The sequence below is a fragment of the Asterias amurensis genome, chromosome 11, assembly GCF_032118995.1.
Source record: "Asterias amurensis chromosome 11, ASM3211899v1".
Classification (NCBI taxonomy): Eukaryota; Metazoa; Echinodermata; class Asteroidea; order Forcipulatida; family Asteriidae; genus Asterias; species Asterias amurensis.
Window position 1 is genome coordinate 16778010 of NC_092658.1, and position 19085 is coordinate 16797094.

The 19085-nt window shown below is 39.1% G+C and overlaps 1 protein-coding gene across 2 annotated transcripts in view; it reads right to left on the minus strand.

Moving 5' to 3' along the window:
- Positions 1-2974: 2974 nt before the first annotated feature.
- LOC139943868 (hexosaminidase D-like) overlaps positions 2975-19085 on the minus strand; it is a 77110-nt gene continuing 60999 nt past the window's right edge. For both annotated transcript variants that reach the window (XM_071940732.1, XM_071940735.1), the window contains exons 9-16: positions 15858-16001; positions 9586-9727; positions 8793-8875; positions 7700-7787; positions 6829-6954; positions 6019-6096; positions 5511-5725; positions 2975-4613 (exon numbers count right to left, since the gene is read on the minus strand). In XM_071940732.1, the coding sequence (XP_071796833.1) occupies positions 5521-5725; positions 6019-6096; positions 6829-6954; positions 7700-7787; positions 8793-8875; positions 9586-9727; positions 15858-16001 (866 nt within the window). In that variant the 3' untranslated portion in view covers positions 2975-4613; positions 5511-5520. The remainder of the gene's footprint in view (positions 4614-5510; positions 5726-6018; positions 6097-6828; positions 6955-7699; positions 7788-8792; positions 8876-9585; positions 9728-15857; positions 16002-19085) is intronic.

Genomic DNA, 19085 nt, shown 5'->3' on the forward strand with positions numbered 1-19085 from the left:
AGTATCAGCGGTTAGCGTTACCTTTTTACAACCTGTTTTGCACAGCATCGGCCACATGCAGAAGTAAACGAGTCTCAGCCTCCTCCTGTGAGCATGGGGTAAGGCGGGCCAAGTGTGACTCGGCAGGAGAGCAGAGTACTCCACTTCCTACTGGTCGTGTGACAGGAAAGCAAACAATTCGTTTTTTTTCTCATTGACTCTAAGGAAGGCCTTCCGATTTTTGGAAGCACAGTTGCAGGATTCACCCTTTTCCTTGTGCCTTTTCCCCTCTTCTGTCTTGTTGAGGCTGTAAGGCTATTATGTAAGTATACATCCCAGACAAGGTGGATACGGATGCTTTTCTCGAGTTGAGCAAAGATGTGTGGGCGAACACTCTTTCTCCAAACTCTTGTTCCAGGATTAAGCATTTAAATCACAGCTGTACCGTCAAGAGTTATTGCTTCGGCCCCCACAGGTGAACAACTGTTTTCAAGCAGATCAGATTTCAGGCAGCGAAGTAGATGTGCTTAAACTCCAATCCGCATGTACCTCAAGTTGATAGAGCTGGCGGGCGGCCTGGTTTTCATGGGAGAAGAAATTGTCCGTGTCTGTCCCGTGTCTGACACGAGATGTACAGCCTCGAAAAGAGATCACAGTCACTCTTAAGTGCTGCGAGCTGTGCCTTCTGTTTTGACATAACCTTGGCCGATGGCCTACTGAAAAGTGTCACTTTGTTCTGAAGAAGTGTTTGTGTGACTGTGTTCTAAAAATGGACTGCCCATCTCTTTGAGTACTGTCAAAGGTGCCTTCAAAACATCCCTCAGGATTGCTGCTTACACTTTGGTTGCTGGTCATGGTGATGGTGTTCAGTTTCAGCCATACCATTATTTTGCTTTGTGACCTGTTTTTCAAATTCTGTAGTGATCCTGGCAAATTTCTGTCCCTGCTACCATCCAGCGTCGGAGTGCTCCTGGATTGCCAGTCGGTCCAAAAGCCCCGCCAGAACCTTTAACCATTGCATTGTTCTGCTCATGGCACTGGTCAATTGCTGTAGCAGTCGCTATTGCTATTGCTATGGCAGAATTTGTTGCTGGTTGTGTGCAGCACAGACAAGAATTCTGCTTGGACATCTGGAAGTTTTTGCAGCGAGAGTCGTTTTGTCACGGATGTGTACGGAAAGCCATCTGGAGTAGTGTGTGTGGTCTAGGGCAAACATCCAGGGCATAATCTGTGTCAGAGATTCTACGTACATCTTGAAGTTACCTACACGAAGAGACCTGATGTACCGCAGCAGAAGAAGCTCTAATGACAGGCTCTTGATCCAATAGTCAAAGTGGACACAATCCTTTGCTCGCTGTGAGCACCACTCTTTAAGAGGCGGACTGTCTGGCTTAATGGCATCATCACCATTGTAAGCTTGTTGGAGGAGTGTAAAAAGGCTTGCAGCTTTTACCTGATGTGCATGGCTGGTCTTGGTGACATGGCTGGCACATATGAAAGAATTGGCTGTTCCGGAACATGCAGTGTCAGCCATACCGGGGCTTTTGTCGAGCCACTATCTTCAAGTCAGTCTCCCAGCAACTTTAATGTGATCATCTCGCTGTGTAAACGACCCAACATGATTACGAAACGATCATCTGCTCTGAGTGAGTGTCTGGCCAGCTAGGTTCACTGAACTTGTTTTGCACGAGCATACAGGGGTTGGTCAGCGGCAAGGACAGAATTTGACGTTGGTTCAAGTTCTAAACCAACGTCAAACAAAACTTAACAATGTTCATGGAGTGCCGTTTCATTGCCACAAAGTGTGCCTTGATTGCGGTGGGATGACAGTGCCCTGTGTGTCAGCATGGTAGGCAGACTACAATATCCAGCCATCCATGGTAGACTCTTCAACACCCGTCTTGACTTTGCTGAGCCACGCATACTCATCTTCTGTAGCAGATGCAGCTGCCAAGAGGTTGGAAGGCCTCACGGAACTTTGTACACACAGCGCACTCAAGAACTTTGTCTCGAGGGCAGCTGGTGGCACAATGGGCTGATGGCATAGATGGTACTGACTTGGTGGAAGAGCCACCCTGACTAACCACCGGTACACTATGTTCAGTTCCACCCTGTGTGTGTGATGGATGCTGCATAAGTGAGATGCCAATGTCGTGGAAGGAATCTTTTGCAGTTTCAGGCAGAGCTTGGATTGTGGTCGATGTAGTCCACAGCCCCTGTTGTAAACAGTCCAAGACGCAACTTTGGCAGGCGCACTACAATTTCTACCCTAAGACCGCTGGCAGACACCATCTGCAATGTCTGATGAGTGTTGCAACAGCCTGTCATATAGGAGACACATACTCCCAGATTGAGGCGTGTCAACCAGCCCTCTACTTTGGGTTGCTGCATGGACCTTGAGAGATAAATAAATTGGGGGTGGAGTTTCTCAGCAGCATCTATGATGTGCTGAACTTGACGTTCCGTGCATGCTTCGCGCGTATAGTGCCCACTGACCATGCTATGCATATGGTCAGTTACAAGAAAAAGAATGCTCTGTTGCTAATTAGTGGAATGAACTTACTGAAATATTAAGATGAGGGACTATGCAAGGGAACCACCCCAACATACATTTTAGAATATAGGGGAGAACACATGACAAATTAATGGCTAAACATGTTGTAAACATGCGAAATTTGCCTTTTTTTGGTAAATTTTGACCATGACCTTGACCTTTCTGCAAAACCTAAAGTTTTGGTGATTTTGCAAGTATTACCAAATGAACTGGCACCCCCAATATAGTTGGAAAGGACACCTTAAGAGTTTTTCTAGACTATTTGGTTCAAAACTTAAGCGTGTTTTTACATTAAAATAGGCAGATTGGCGGCCATTTTGGATTTTGACCTCTCAAGGTCATCAGAGGTCAAATCTGATTTCCCTCCACATCCAAAAATGTTTCTTATGGTCCAACCTAACTATGCTAGAAGTTTCATGCTTTTCTCAAAAAGTGCACAATCTTCATAATATGGGAGCTTATCCGCTGTACTAGTACTATGAACTGCAGGGAGATTCTCAAATATGCCCAGAAATTTACATTCCCAGAACTTTACTAGGCTTGTTCCAAAGGACATATGTCCACTGTGAATATTTGCACTTGGTACACATGTACATAGCTGCCAGGTGTCGACAAGCTGTGACCAGAGGGCATATATAGCTATATAGCTTGAATCATGGGAGGAGGAAGGGATAGACAGTACAATCCCACTGAAATGAAACATGGTATACTGACTATTTCCCTAGGGATATTTATTGCATTTACATCAAGCTTGCTGAGTTTTGAGATGCTCCCTGACAACAGTGTTGGGAGTATCGTGGTCCAGCAGTCAAGGGTGGTGGACTCAAGTTCTGTAATTTACAGAATGTGGGTTCGAATCCTGGCCTGGTCAGCCCTGACACTTGTGTCATTGAGCGAGACACTGATCATAATTGCTTCTCTCTACCCTGGAGTACAATTAGGTACAAGAGAGAGCTGGTGAGTGACCTGCGATGGACTGGTATTCTGTCCAGGGGGAATATCAATATTCTCAGTCGTTTAAAGGCAGTGGACACTATTGGTAATTACTCATCATAATTATTAGCATAAAACCTTATTTGGTAACGAGTAATGGCGAGCTGTTGATAGTATAAAACACTGTGAGAAATGGCTCCCTCTGAAATAAACAAAGTTTTCAAGAAAGAAGTAATTTTCTATGAATTTAATTTCGAAACCTCAGATTTAGAATTTGAGGTCTCGAAATCAAGCATCTGAAAGCACACAACTTCGTGTGACAAGGGTGTTTTTTCTTTCATTATTATCTCGCAACTTTGACAGTTACCAATAGTGTCCAGTGTCTTTAATGCCGAGGAAACATGATATAAAAACAGACCTGATGAGCCATTTTAGCTCAGGACATACTTTTGTACTGCAGTGGGTCTGGAATAAAAGTACTGCCAAAACCTTCCCTTGAAGGGATTCCTCTTTCGAAGTAATAGGGTTTGGATAATTGTTCATCTCCAATACATGAGAATCTGAGAAAAACATAATGTAGGTAGTGGTGTAATTGGTACTCTAGTCCTACTAGTAATTCTTTACACATCACCATGACATAACCAGAACTAAATTTCATAGAGCTACCTTTGCATCCAAGTTTGCTAAGCACAGACAAAAGTTTGAAGAACAGAAACAGGTTACAAGCTAAATAGCAATTCATTTTACTAAAATCAAGATTCCTACAAATTAGATTTGGTGAGCAATATAACTTCTGTTAATAACCAGATGATCTCAGTACATAAGGGGCATTGCTTGGCAACAGACAGTGCAGGATAGAGTGAAATGGAGAATTGGTGAGGAGGCTTTCCTCCTGCAGTGGAGTGAAATAGGCAGAAAGCCACTCCATGAAAGTTATTTCTCACGACAAGATACAGCCCCTTTTTAAAATAGAGAAATGCCCTAATGGCAGACCTTAAAAGAAGTAGTCCATGAATAAAAATCCCTGACAATACTCGTGTAGAAACACTTCCATATGAATACTTGCGCAAGTGGTAGACTAATAATTTGTGCCTTTGAGTTCAGAATTCAAATTTCTAGGCCACACATGGTGTAGAAGTTTCCCCATCTGAAAATAAAAATAAACATGAATTTATTTCAGGTTCTAAATGTGTCTGACTCCAGCCATAGAGTTTTTGGGGCCAGTGGTCTAGTACAGTGCACTGGACTGAAGCTCTCATTCTCTCTTAATGTAAAAGAATAAAAATTTCACTCTCTCTCGTCCGAGTGGTGTCAGTTTCACTCTTATGAGAGTGAAAGTCAATCTGTCTTGAGCGAAATTGAAACAAACTTCACTCTTAATCGAGTTGCCTGCCATATGGCTCTTTGCAAGAGTGGTATGGCGGACAAAACAAGTGGTTTTTCACTCTTTTACACTAAGAGAGCACGACAGAAAACTCAATTCAGGTCCCAGTTGTGTCCTTATATAGTGATAAATTGGTAAATACTCCACCAATTAATGAACATAAAAACTTACTTAGTAATTTGCCCTACAGATGTTCATTGTACAAACTATTTTGAGAAAGGATTGCCTTTGAAGTAATATAGTTTGGGTAATTTGTCATACCCTAAACACTTGAGAAACGATTCATGCTTCAAACCTCAGATTTCTAAGGGTTGGTGTCAAAAAGCATAAAGGCAAAAAACAATTTTGCTTACCAGAATATACAAAATAACATGCACTGTCTTTGAATCTTCTCTGTTTAGTTTGTAATAGATGTTTAGTTTGCTTTAAGAAAAATGTTACTGGGTAAGCAAAACTTTCTGTTTAAGCAGCTTTATGAAACTGTCCACAGTGCTCAAAGGTATTGCTTGACAATAAACAGCCGGAGAAAAAAATCAGCAGATAAGCATCAAAGAACACAAAGTACTGAACTAGATTTAGTATTTACCTGCTTTTTGAACTAATGTAGAGGTTCGAAAAATCAAGGGTGCTTTTATTCCGAGGCTTCTTCAGCGAACTTACCGATTCCTTTTCAGCTGGGCCTTGTTGCTACATCCATCTCCTCTTCGTCTTCTTCTTTGACCTCATCCATACTCCCTCCTCCAACGAACATCTTCAACGCCCTGAGGATGGGATTGATGCGAAGCTCAAGCCACTCCTCAACGGTGATGACATGGTAGACAGTGGTCAGAGCAACGCGTACCCTTTTTCGGATTAAATCCAATTGACTCGCAAGACTGTAGAATAAATCAAAGGACGAAAACAAAATACTAAATAAGTGAGGTTTGTTGTGACACTATGTACGAACTCTCTTTAGTGAGTAGGGGTGGCTCTCTGAGAAAACCACTTTCTGACCAACCACTTTCTTACACATGGTGGGAGTAAGTGTTGTTGCGTCCCACAGTTTACGGAGTCGGCTGTCGCGATGATAAATGGAGAGAAGATTGTTGAGGTAGACAGGTGCCGAGGAGTGAAGGCATTTACAAACAAAGAGCATTATTGTGAACTTGATATGTGACAGGTCTCTTACCATTTAGCCTCAGCTGCACTCTCCTCTACTGAATGATGATCCATTGGAAGATCAGTAGCAATACTTGCATTGGGATTCCTGGATGAAAAGATATGACGATAATAGTCAAACATTTACCTTTCAAGATCAGTAGGCCTGGAATTACAACAGGAAGGTCATGGCCTCCATTGCCTGGTCTAAGTGCCCCTTCAAAACTTTCCCAAAGACTTTAGATTTTCCCTGTATACCGTTCTGTACTTTCATTTTACAACATGAAAAAAGTGTTTGTGTTGAAATGTAAGGCATAATATTTGTTTAGCCATACATTTGTAGCCATGGAAACTTACCAAAAAGTCAAAGGTGCATTGAGGCCATGAATAATATAAACAACCCCAAATCATTTAAAATTTACCTATTCAGTTTGTCTTGTGGTATATTATTTGATATATCAAATAAAAAGTTGCATCCCCTTAAGGTGATCCCCTGGGTGCTGCTTCCCAGATTGTATCGTAAACTTAGGTGTTATAATGGCAGTCAATGGTTGTATGGCTTCTGACTGGCACCCTGAACAAAGACATTGACAAAATAGGGAGACCGCCAACATAGGGCTATATAGTAGAGCGTTGGTGTGTTAATCTGGAGTCGTTGCTTCGAATCCCGCTCTAGTAAACTAGTCTTTGTCTAACCCCAAATCAAAAGTTGTATTTTAAACTCAATTCAGCCTTTGGCTACGATGTTTGAATGTTTTTTAATAAACCAATAAAGATAAGTACAAACTGAAAGGCTAATATTTAGAATGTTATGCAACCCTTAAAGGCTAAACCTACTTACATGCTTCCATGCAGCTGATTCAAAGTGACAAAGTTCTTGAATCTTGAAGACATCTCAAAGAGGACGAGGTCCTGTACTCCTGTGTAGATGTCACTACCTGGGAAGGAGTCACTGGTACTTAGACAGCTGCAGGGATTAACAGAACGGATGATGGAACAGGAGCCTGGTTAGGTACTAACAATGGAGTAAAACCAGACTGGAACTTCATTTGGTTGTGAGAACAAAAATATTATTAATAACAGTACTGAGTTCTTAAAATAGCATTTTATAACACCCCAGGGGTGTATCATAGCGCTCAGTATTTTGAGGTATGTGGAGCTATATGTTCTTGAGCCCTATCCTTTACAGAACCATTCAATGATTTACAATGTGCTCAGGTGTCTAAACCAGGATTTTGACCCCACACTTTGGTGACTCAGTCATACTGGCAGAAATGCACTAGAACTACACTAGGCTGCTCAGAAATGATAAGACCTCTCCACAGCACCCCAAATAACAAATTTGGGTAAGGGGAATGGGTCTGTCATTTCTCATTAGGTTCAAGCCCCCATACATAAAGTGGCTTTACAAACTTTCCAAGTCAACACAAATAAAATAAAGAACCAGGGTCATGCGCTCTTCAACTCCTCTTTGTCTAGAAGGTGAAGCATCCTGAACCTCCGCAGTGATACCTTTCACAGGGACCTACACTACAGACTTATCTGTTCATCACCACAAGACGAATGAAAAAAAACCTTGAAAATTACATACAAAATGAGTGTTGGAAGCTCTGAATTTCTTTCGAGGCAGTTCACTTTGCTCAGGCACTACACCTGGGTTTCTTTTCTTGTCCTAAGAAAATAAATCTACTACATGTATCTGTTTGACTTACTCTCCATATTTGGGATGTTCAATCTGAAAGGGTTCAGTGAAGCCAAGCTGCTTGGAGACTCTCTCTAAGATGTCATGGGAGTAACCACCTAGGACAGAGACAGATGCAAATGACAGGCGTGGTATTTGGTTCTTGGAAAAAAGTTGTTACTATGGTGAAGGTTTTTGATTCTTGCTATTTAGGCACAATTTTGTCTGAATTTTTTTAAGGGCCAAAACAAAAGAGATCAGACTAGCGTAGGAAGAATATCAGGCCTGAAATTAAGTCCCCATGGGTCAGAAGGCCATCCAGGGTGAGCCTATTGGCAGTTCTCTTGGTATGCAGGGCTTAACCAATCGATCATTAACGGAATCAAACTTTTCTCATGTCAAGGATCAGTGGTCTAGGGTAGGTATAAAATATCCACTCAAGCATGCAAGAGATCATGGTAAATTGTTTCCGTTAATCCTTTAGGGACTTTATTGCATGTAGCGGCACACAGGAGGCTTGTTACAAAATGCTGATAGCAGCTGCAAACAGCCGACAGGTTTTGCCTACTTCCATTCACAGAAATATAAGGATAAATAATTTATTTCAATGTTTAAGTTGTGAAAAATTGAGGTACATGATTACAAATACATTTAAGGCGAACCAGAATAGTAGTAAGAATACTCTAAACCACTCAGCCATGACACTCTTTAAAGGAACACGTTGCCTTGGATCGGTCGAGTTGGTCTATAAAAGGCGTTTGTAACTGTTTGTTATAAAATGTATATGGTTAGAAAGATGTTGTAAAAGTAGAATACAATGATCTACACAAATATGCCTCGAGATGGCGTGGTTTTCCTTTTACCTCGTCGACTAACACGGTCGGCCATTTATGGGAGTCAAATTTTTGACTCCCATAAATGGCCGACCGTGTTAGTTCGCAAAGTAAAAGGAAAACCACGCAATTTCGAGGCTAATTTGTGTGGATCATTATATTCCACTTTTAAATTATCTATCTAACCATTTGCATTTTATAACAAACGGTTTCAAACGCTTTTCAGCAACAACTCGACCGATCCAAGGCAACGTGTTCCTTTAATGTCTAAAAATAAATTTCATGACTTACCCTGTAATAGAACCTGTAGGCAGAGTGCTAGACATGGTAACCCGGTAGGTAGTAACTCACACAGCACCGACAAGTGGTCATACCTTCAGGAGAAGAAAAACAGTTTATTGCTCAACTGTAAATTTCTCTTGGTGTGCAGGGCTTAACCAATCGATCATTTTTAATGTTTTGTATATTTCCCTTCAATGTATGTAATCTTGATGTTTTTTACCTTGTAAATTCAATTGTAATTTAGCCTTTGGCTACAAATATTTGAATAGAATACCTTGAGTTGAATTGAATTTAAATTTCATCTTCTTCATTGTTGCAGTCATTTGGTTAAAAAATCTGTTAACACGATTGAGTGTTTTACCAACATGCGGCAGTTCCATGCCAACCAGCTTGGTTTGTTCATCTGTGAAGGTCCAATGCTTAGATTTTGAAAGCGCAAGGGCAATATAGCGTTTTATCCTTTGTAATAGGCACCTGTCTAAGGAAACTGTGCAATACTATTGGACCACTTCAAGTGTTACCAAGGCAATTACAAGGGAGAAATGAGGCAATTGCTTTTGTTGCCTCTGTGAAGCATCAGGCCTAAATGTAGCAAATACATGTTTGTAATGAATTGCGATGAATGGATAATTGTAAAAATTTAATAAATTTCTAGGTGGAACATTAATGTCACAAAAAGGGGATTGGGGGGGGGGTTCTACCCCCAAGTTCATATATTTTGAAGGATGGGGAAAGGGGGTCGTGGTATAAGATTGTTATGTTTGAAAGTCTCCTGATGATCTTATTCTCATCTTTTTTTTACCTCTGCCAGCCAGTCAGGGCATAGCCCCTTACAGTAATCGTCTTAATCTTTGATATTTCTTTATCCACTTCTTGAAGCCAGAGTAGATGGTTCAAAACATGCTCTTTTGTAGGCGTCCAGTGAAGGGTGGAACCAAAAGCACCTAAAATAAACAAGAACATTGTTTGTTACATAGTTATACTATTTGTTTAAAACAAGAGAAAACACCCTTGCACACCAACATATGTACAAGGCGCATAAAGAGGAACTTTTGCTTGTCAGGTTATAGATTATTGATTAAATTATAATCATTGCTTTAAAGACACTGGACACTATTGGTTGTTGTCAAAGACCAGTCTTCCATCTCACTTGGTGTATCTCAATATATGCAAAAAATTAAAAAACATGTGAAAATTTGAGCTCAATCGGTCATCGAAGTTTGAGATAATAGTGAAAGAAAAAACACCCTTGTCACACGAAGTTGTGTGCGTTTAGTGGTTGATTTTCGAGACCTCAAATTCTAAATTTGAGGTCTTGAAATCAAATTCGTGGAAAATTACTTCTTTCTCGAAAACTCTGTTACTTCAGAGGGACCTGTTTCTCACAATGTTTTATACTATCAACAGCTCTCCATTGCTCGTTACCAAGTAAGTTTTTTTTATGCTAATAATTATTTTGAGTAATTACCAATAGTGTCCACTGCCTTTAAAGCAGAAAGTGTACCTTTCGTTCTCAAACAGAACTGTTTGACTGTTCTAATCCTGTACATCTGAAAATTTCATTTCAAAAGGTGGTCACGTTTTTTTTATAGATTTACAAATACTTGTCGGAAGGAATTTAAACTGGTTGCTAGCAAACAGCCAATGCATGAAAAAGTTAAAAATCATCATAATGAATGAAACTAAAGGATAGGAACGGAGTATCACATTAAAATTAAATCTACCCATCCGAAAACATAATGATGAACCATTTATTTAATCTGGAGTTTTTTAAATTAATACAAGAAGATTGAAAAAGGTGTCTCCTTCTTTGAAATCTGATGAGTAGAGGATTGGAATGGTTGTACTAATCCGACAAACCAATGATGCACCACATCTTTAAGATTACTAGAGGATTTCAATAGTTGTCTTATCCAAAATCCAATCAGATTTGATTACACTAGAAGATTGGAATGGATGTACTCGTCTACAAAAACAATGAACCTTCAATTTAAGATAGGATTAATACAGGAAGATTATGACACCTGAGGATTGGAATGATTGTACTCATCCAAAAAATAAGCGACATACCACAAGATTTGATTTATTTCTTCTCATACATGACAATATACCAGAGGATTTTATACAAATAATAATAACCATATTTATAATGCGCCTGTTGCCAAAGGATACAAAGCGCCAGGTATTATTACTGCGCCAGGTATTATTACTATAAGTTTGAATTATGAGACCTAATCCTAAGCACCATGTAATGGTTCACAAGGTGCTGGTGGCGCAATATTACAAAACTGTATCTGGGGGATGTCGATCTATTAAATCTGAAAATGGTTCAATGTTTTACATTCTTTTCAGATTGAACACTTGCAATTATAATTGTACATAACTGTATCTGGGGGATGTAGATCTATTAATTCTGAAAAAAACATTTTCTGTCTTACATTTTCTCTGACTTTCTTGAAAGTTTCTTCCATGGTTTGCTAAATAAGGGAATCAATGTGTGGTGAAGAGGTTTTCAACTAGTGGTTCTAACCCAACGAGGCCTGCTTCTTGATAATTTGACCTTTTCAGTAAAAAAACATCAACACTTTTGGTTCAAAAAGTAAAATAAATGCAAAAATTTTAATTGTTCAATGATTTCTTTAAACACAACACCCCTCCAGCTATGAAATGGTAAGGCCCTCCACCGCCCTCGGGTAAACAACTCCTTATGAGGGAATGCTGTCATGTCGCACGTATCGCGAAAGATTATAAGGCACAACTGTCCCGGCCGTTGCTCTCGCCCAATAGGAATGAAGAAACTGTCTTATAAGCACGGGTGCAAGTCACGCCCATGTTTCAACACTTTTTACTGGTCATAAACAAAGGTTTATTCACACTCATGTGACGCGCTCTCCACCAATAGGAATAGCGAAACTGTCTGAGGTATTTATGAATGATTGTTTAAATCAATATTCTCCTTAACGATTCTGAATTCTGTCTAAAATGATTTGAAAGTCATAAATACTCACCAAGTAAGTGTCATCAGAGTGGACATTTACATTACATCTAAAATCCTACATTACTGTATCTGGGGGGTGTAGCTCTATATATTAAATCTGAAAAATATTTCCTGTCTTACATTTTCTCTATCTTTCTTCCATAGTTTGCTAAATGATCCTTTCACTCATTTCAATATTCTCCTTATGGATTCTTAAATCTGTCCCGGATGACTTGAAATTCATAAATATTCACCCAGTAAGTATAATCAGATTGGACATTTGCAGTTGACAAACACATCTACATGTATTATAGTGACGACTGGCGCCGATGTTATGAATTTTGAAATAGATGTTGGCAGCTAATATTTGTGCATAGTTTGTGAAAAGCATCATATTGGTAAAAAAGCTCCTTAGACAGTAGGGTTTGCCTTCAACAGGGGCAGGGGTGTATAAAAATTAATCAACCCTGAAATGTTTGCATCATTCCCCTTGAGCGATGGAGACAAATCCTTTGCGAGTTAGATTTGAATAAAGTCTTGTACAGTGACTTGCTTAGTCACAAGTTACTGCTTACATTTTATTTCCTCAGACTATAAAGAGGCAGTATGCTGTCAAATGGTTAGGGGCTAGTTTTTGTATCGCAACCTCCAGACGAGCAAACACATCCACTCAGAATTGTGTAATTGGTGTTCACCATCTCTCATGTAACTACACAAAAGCTTGCCCTAAATCATGTCACAAAGGAACTGTCTCTATAGATGAAATACAATTTAAGTGGTAACTTGTGATCAAGCACGTCATTGTACAAAACAATATTCAAATCCAACACACAAAAAATGGCTTATACAACCTCAAATGAATATGTCAAGGTTTGGTCATATCAGGGGCTGTGTCTTTAAAGGCACTGAACATCTTGATAATTGTCAAAGACCAGTTTTCTCACTTGGTGTATCTCAATATACACATTAAATAACTAATCTGAGAAAACTTGGGCTCAGTTGGTTATCAAGGTTGCAAGAAAATAATGAATGAAAAAATCGTTTGCTTTAATATGACTTAGAAAGGCTTCAGGCATGAAGTCTTTCTAATATTCAAATATTTAAGTGAGAAATTACTTCTTTCTTTAAAACTACATTACCTCAGAGGGAGCCGTTTCTCACAATGTCATAATAAAGTAACCTGAAAACGATCATAAAGCTAATGCTCTTTTTGCATTTTCAATGATATTCCTTTTCAGTATTTTATTACTCCTAAAACATTTTTCTTGAATACTGCTTTCTACCAAAAATATATGACATACATTTTTGTGTATACTTCTGCTCTACAATGCATCTTTAAGACAAATAGAAAAACCTTGATCAATATTTGGGCACTCTGTAACCAAAAAGGACCATAAAATAATTGGATACTCTCCCTATAAAAAAACCTAGAAAAACAAACTTGCTTCACGAAGACCAAGATTTCACGTACTGCCTTCTTGGTACATAAACATCATTTGCAAATGGCAGCAGAGATGGATGAGTTTGACCGAGAAACAAATATTTGTACAGTCTATATATTTACTGCTGCCCTACAATGTATCTTCAAGACAAATAGAAAAACCCTGATCAATATTTGGACAATCTGTGACCAAAAAGGACCAAAAAATGATTGCATACTCTTGCTCTAAACAAAACTTAAAGACAACCATGCGTCCTGAAACCCAGATTTCACGTTCTGCTGACTCTCAAAACGATTCGTGGTACAATTCCTTCAGAATACCAGATTCAAAAAAGTGTCCAAGGTATGAAGTGGTCAAGGCTCAAACTTCAAAGTGACCTGCCGCCGATTTCACAAAACTCTTCTTAACTTAAGACTAATCTAAGGACGTAGGACGAGTCCCAACCCTGCACTGTAGCAACAGTAGCAACTAAGACGAGCTCTTTGTGAAATCAACCCCCGACCAGATCATAAAGCTTCCTCTCTTTTTGTATTGTCAATGGTAATTCTTTACAATATTTTGTTACACCTTTAAAAAAATTCTTAAAAACTACATTCCACCAAAAAGATACAATCTGCATACCTACTGCTACCCAACATCTTCAAGACAAACAGTAAAAACCGACCAATATTCGGACACTCTGTGACTAAAAGGACCAAACAACAATTCAATACTATTGCCATAAAAAAACCCAGAAGACAACCAGGCGTCCCGAAAACCCAGTTTTCACATACTGCCGTCTTGGTACACAAACATCATTTGCAATGGCAGCAGAGAAAGAAGGAATTTGACCAAGAACAAATATTTGTAAGAAAAACTGTCTGAGTAGGTAAACTGACTGCCGTCACCCAGCCTGACGACACTTTAGTTGCAGTTTTATTGGAAGCTTTTAGATACTATGTACATACATGGACCTAATATCACTCAATCATTATGGTTCCAGGTAAAGATTAAGCCAGTAACTAACCAAAGGCAGGCTCATGGATATCGGCCCTTTCTGTAGCCCCCGCCCCCCCACCCCCCACCACCCGTCTCCATCATTACCACTGGACAGACCATCTGCTTCGATAATTAACCGTTAGATATTCTGTTTATGCTTCTCAACACAAAAATCTCAGAGTTGTGAAATTTTCAACAAACTCCTTGATTGATCGTTGAGCCGAATAATAAACCAATCTGTTACATTTTATCTAGTTAAGTAGGCTTCTCAAAGCTTCTTACAATAATTAACTCTTAGGGGACCATAGCAGCTGCAAGTGGCTGGTACCAAAATGACAATAGCGGCAAACGGCTGCAATATTTGACCAACATTCGCTCAAACAAAGAAGGGCAAAAGAAAATGTATTTATTTATTATTTACCCTGGTGAAATCTCTCAGTGAAACATTGTTTTTCAGAGGTGTCCAGCAGCCACTACAAACACATTAAATTTGTTAATGTGATTAAGTGAACCAGAGACAGAATTAAGACCAAATGTACATTTTCCCATGCAAACATAGAATCTACAATTCTAAAACATTTTTCTTACATTATTCCCAAAAATAACAGTGAAATAAAACAAAAATATTGTGCAATGTCTCACCACAGAAATCAGTGGACTTTTAAAGGGTTATAGTTCTGTTCACCAGGCCTGAAGAAATCCTGAAACCATCTCAAATCACAACCAGCAACAACAAAAACAGCACACTCGTTGGCTTAATCATTCACATCACAAATATCTACCTTCGTTGGTCCCATTTACTCCTGGTTGATGAGAAGCAATTATAATTAAAGGCAATGGACACTATTGGTAATTACTAAAAATATTTGTTAGCATAAAAGCTAACGTGGTGAAGAGCAATGGAGAGCTGTTGAAAGTATAAAACATTGTGAGATACAAATCCTCTGAATCTCCTTCATTCTTATTTAAATTTTATGTGGGTTAAATGTTTTGTATATTTCCCTTCAATGTATGTAATCTTGATGTTTTTTACCTAGTAAATTCAATTGTAATTTAGCCTTTGGCTACAAATATTTGAATAAAATACCTTGAATTGAATTGAATTGAATTGAAAGTAATGTAGTATTAGAAAAAAAAGATAATTTCTTACTCAAATATTCAAAGGCTTCAGGTCTGAAGCATTTTATTATTTCTTTACGCATCTGAAAGCACACAATTTTGTTTCAAAAGGTGTTTTTTCTTTCATTATTTTCTAATTGCAACTTCGATGACCAATTGAGTACAAACTTTCAAAGATTTGTTATTTTATGCACACATTGGAATACACCAAGTGAAAATACTGGTCTTTGACAATTTACCAAAGGCAGCCAGTGCCTTTAGACTTTCATGACCGGGACTTGAACCCACAAAATTCTTCTTAGAATATACTGCTTAGCTTAGCGATAATGAGCAGGACACCGATAACAAATTGTTCATGTGGCAGCTTATTGGTAACCTTATTCTGGTTAGCATATTTTTGTTCTGCTTTATTTGTGTGCTTAAGCAGCTCTATAAAATTTGACCCTGAACCTGACTTCAATGCCCTAAACTGCTCAGCAACAACATGACACAAAACTCCCTGAACAAACTTTTCTTGAAAGAAAAATGAATGAAAGAAAAACATATTGAATTTCTCACCTTTAAACGCACTAGCCAGCCAGATAGTTTTGAAAACCTGACTGTAGTTTTGCCATAGGGTGGGCTGTAAGCGGATTTTAAAAGAAGAAGCGTCACTGGAGTAATTCCAAATCATTGGCTCCACCAGCTGTCCCAGTTCAAATTCTGAAAAAGAGCAACAACAAAAACGGTTTTACTGAAATAAAATGAAAATACACAAAAGTGGGTTCTCCACACCTGTAAAAACAGCTCAAAGTGCAAATTAACAAGTCGAAGCTTTGTGCGATAAACATTTCGGATCGAACATGAAAATGTTGTTTCAGGTAGACTGGTGCTGAGAAGACATGAGGCCCCAGGATATCAATGATAGCACGGGTAATGTAAATCAGAACCGGACATTATTTACCATCTTAAAGGTCATGTATACCTTTGTTTTTTTAAGGTTTGATTTTTTTTTAAAGTCTACTTAAATATATAAATGAAACAATAACCTATGAAAGGTGGAAGCTTTTTATTAAATATTTTCTACAATCTGGAGCAATGACAATGTATGTCTAAGCAAAAATAATTTGTAATTGGAGTACACCATCTGAGAAACATTCTATGCAGAAACATTTCTCAGATTGAATTGTTTTTGAATCCCTTTCACTAAAATAGCATTCTTTATTTAAAGGTATTCTCAAAATGTGATACATTATCAACAACTAAGGTGCTTCTTACCAAGTCAGTTGTTATTGTAATTGATTTTAGGAGTAATAACCAAAGGTGTACTTGCTCTTTTACAGGACAGGCTGAAGCTCTCACAAATTGTATTAAAGAGCTCAGGGGTCGATTTCACAAAGGTAGTCCTAACTTAGGACTAGTCCTAAGCAATGCTAAGAGATAGGACTGGTCCTAAGTTAGGACCAGTAACTCATCCTAACTTAGGACTGGTCCTATCTCTTAGCATTGCCTAGGACTAGTCCTAAGTTAGGACTACCTTTGTGAAATCCACCCCTGAAGGATCTGGGGCACAATTTTGTCACTGTCTGATAAACTAACACAAATTTTACAATCCTGTGAAGTAACACAAACTTCAAACGATTCGGGTGTTAGTCTGTGAAAATGCTGTAAAATGATTCACACATCCTAAGTTATTCTGCAGTCATGCGATCACCATGCAGGAAAAGCATCAAATTTCTATGCTAGCTGTGTACATGGTGTAAGCAAAGGATGCCTAGCAGTGTGGACTGCGCAAAAGCAAAAAAAACCTGCTAACCTGTGAAATACGCTGCTTGACGTAAGCGCCGATTCTTTGATTAGGGTAGCTGAGCCATGAAATTGGGCAAATGTAGTTTATCCATACTGATAATTCCAACAAACAACTCATTCAGCTTGAGCGCATCACTTGTGGTCCATAAAACACAAACAGCTTTCTTAGCATGTCTTTTTCCATGCTTCTGGTAAGCTGTTTTAATTCCAAATCAAAATTCCCTTGGGTCCATTTGCAATTGTCTGCTTAACAAGAGATGAGATAGAACAAACTGAGAAAAGTTGAGTTGTTTATTCATCACATTATTTTCTTTCAATGCTAATTTCAACCTCATTTTGATGTTATTTATCAGCAAACAAGTTGCCAATACAAAATAAGATATATTTGGCAGTGAAACTTACAAAAAACATTTTTTTTATTTATTTTTTTTTTTTTCACCCACCAGCATGTTTTGGCTTGTTTCTCCATACTAATATTTCTGACAAACGACGCATATTGCTTATACGCATCACATATGATCAATAAAGTACACACAGCCTTTTTCCATGCCTCTGGTAAACTGTATTATTTATAAACTAAAAATTCTTTAGCTCCATATGCAGATATTGTCTGCACACTATTAATGGACTTAAAGCCCTGCAGGCTCTCAATTGTGCTCTACATAAAGAGACACCTGTTCCAAATAGATGAAAACAATATTGACTACACTGCCCGAAGAGAAACAATTATATTTCTCTGTTCAGTGTGTAATCTTTATCGGCATTGCATGAGGGATAATGCAGTTAGGAAGTTCAGAGTACTTTCGCTTCTCCAGACTATTCCAAATCGAATTAGAATACTCCTATCTGTTGATCTGGCCTATTTTCATGGCTCTGCTTACAGACAAATTCTGTGCCAAGGATCACCATAAACTGCTTACTGTGCAAGTGCCAAATTTTAGCACTAGAAGTGGAAGCAAAGAGTGCCAAGCAACATGGAGTGCGCACATGGACATTGCACACACTAAAATTCCCTGCTTTTCCGACTGAAATAAGCTTGACGTAAGCACAGAAAAAGAATTCCCTGCTTCCGCAAGCACCGATGCAATTGCCTTGACCAGGTACTGTCATTATTAAACATAGCTGAGCACATACTTTTGATAATGTACGGAGCGAGGGGTTGTAGACAACATGGAAGCCATTTGAAGATCAATTATTGATTATTTATCCCCATGGAGCTCAAGGGGGCAGCGGATCTAGAGCACTGATTGCTTGTCTATGACTGATCGAAATATGGTGCATAAGGGGATGAGTGCACTGGTGAGAATATTTTAATGAGTTAAACATGGAATGTTCCATTCAACAAAGGAAAGCCAACCTGGGTTCTAATCAGAATATTCCCTTCATTGTACGAATGCAAAACATTTAGATTTGTTTGATAAAACATCAGAGTAGATCTTTGCCATTTGATTTGGGGATAAAAACTACAACAATAAATATAACCTACAAGATTGTAAGCATCCACTCTGAGCATATTTTTTTTTTACAGCTGTGTATAACCCTGATGCCGCGTCTAGGCAGGACCATGCACAGTTGGGCAGGCCTTTTGTAGTTTGGCAGCCCCATTTGTGTAGTTGGGCAGCCCCGTTTGTGTAGTTGGGCAGCCCCATTTGTGTAGTTGGGCAGCTCATTTGTGTAGTTGGGCAGCCCATTTGTGTAGTTGAGCAGCCCCATTTGTGTAATTGGGCAGCCCCATTTGTGTAGTTGGGCAGCCCCATTCGTGTAGTTGGGCAGCCCCATTCGTGTAGTTGGGCAGCCCCATTCGTGTAGTTGGGCAGCCCCTTGGAAGTTGGATAACTCATTCGCAGTTGGACAACCCATTCGCAGTTGGACAACCCATTCGCAGTTGGGCAACCCATTCGCAGTTGGGCAACCCATTCGCAGTTGGGCAACCCATTCGCAGTTGGGCAACCCATTCGCAGTTGGGCAACCCATTCGTAGTTGGGCAAACCCATTCGT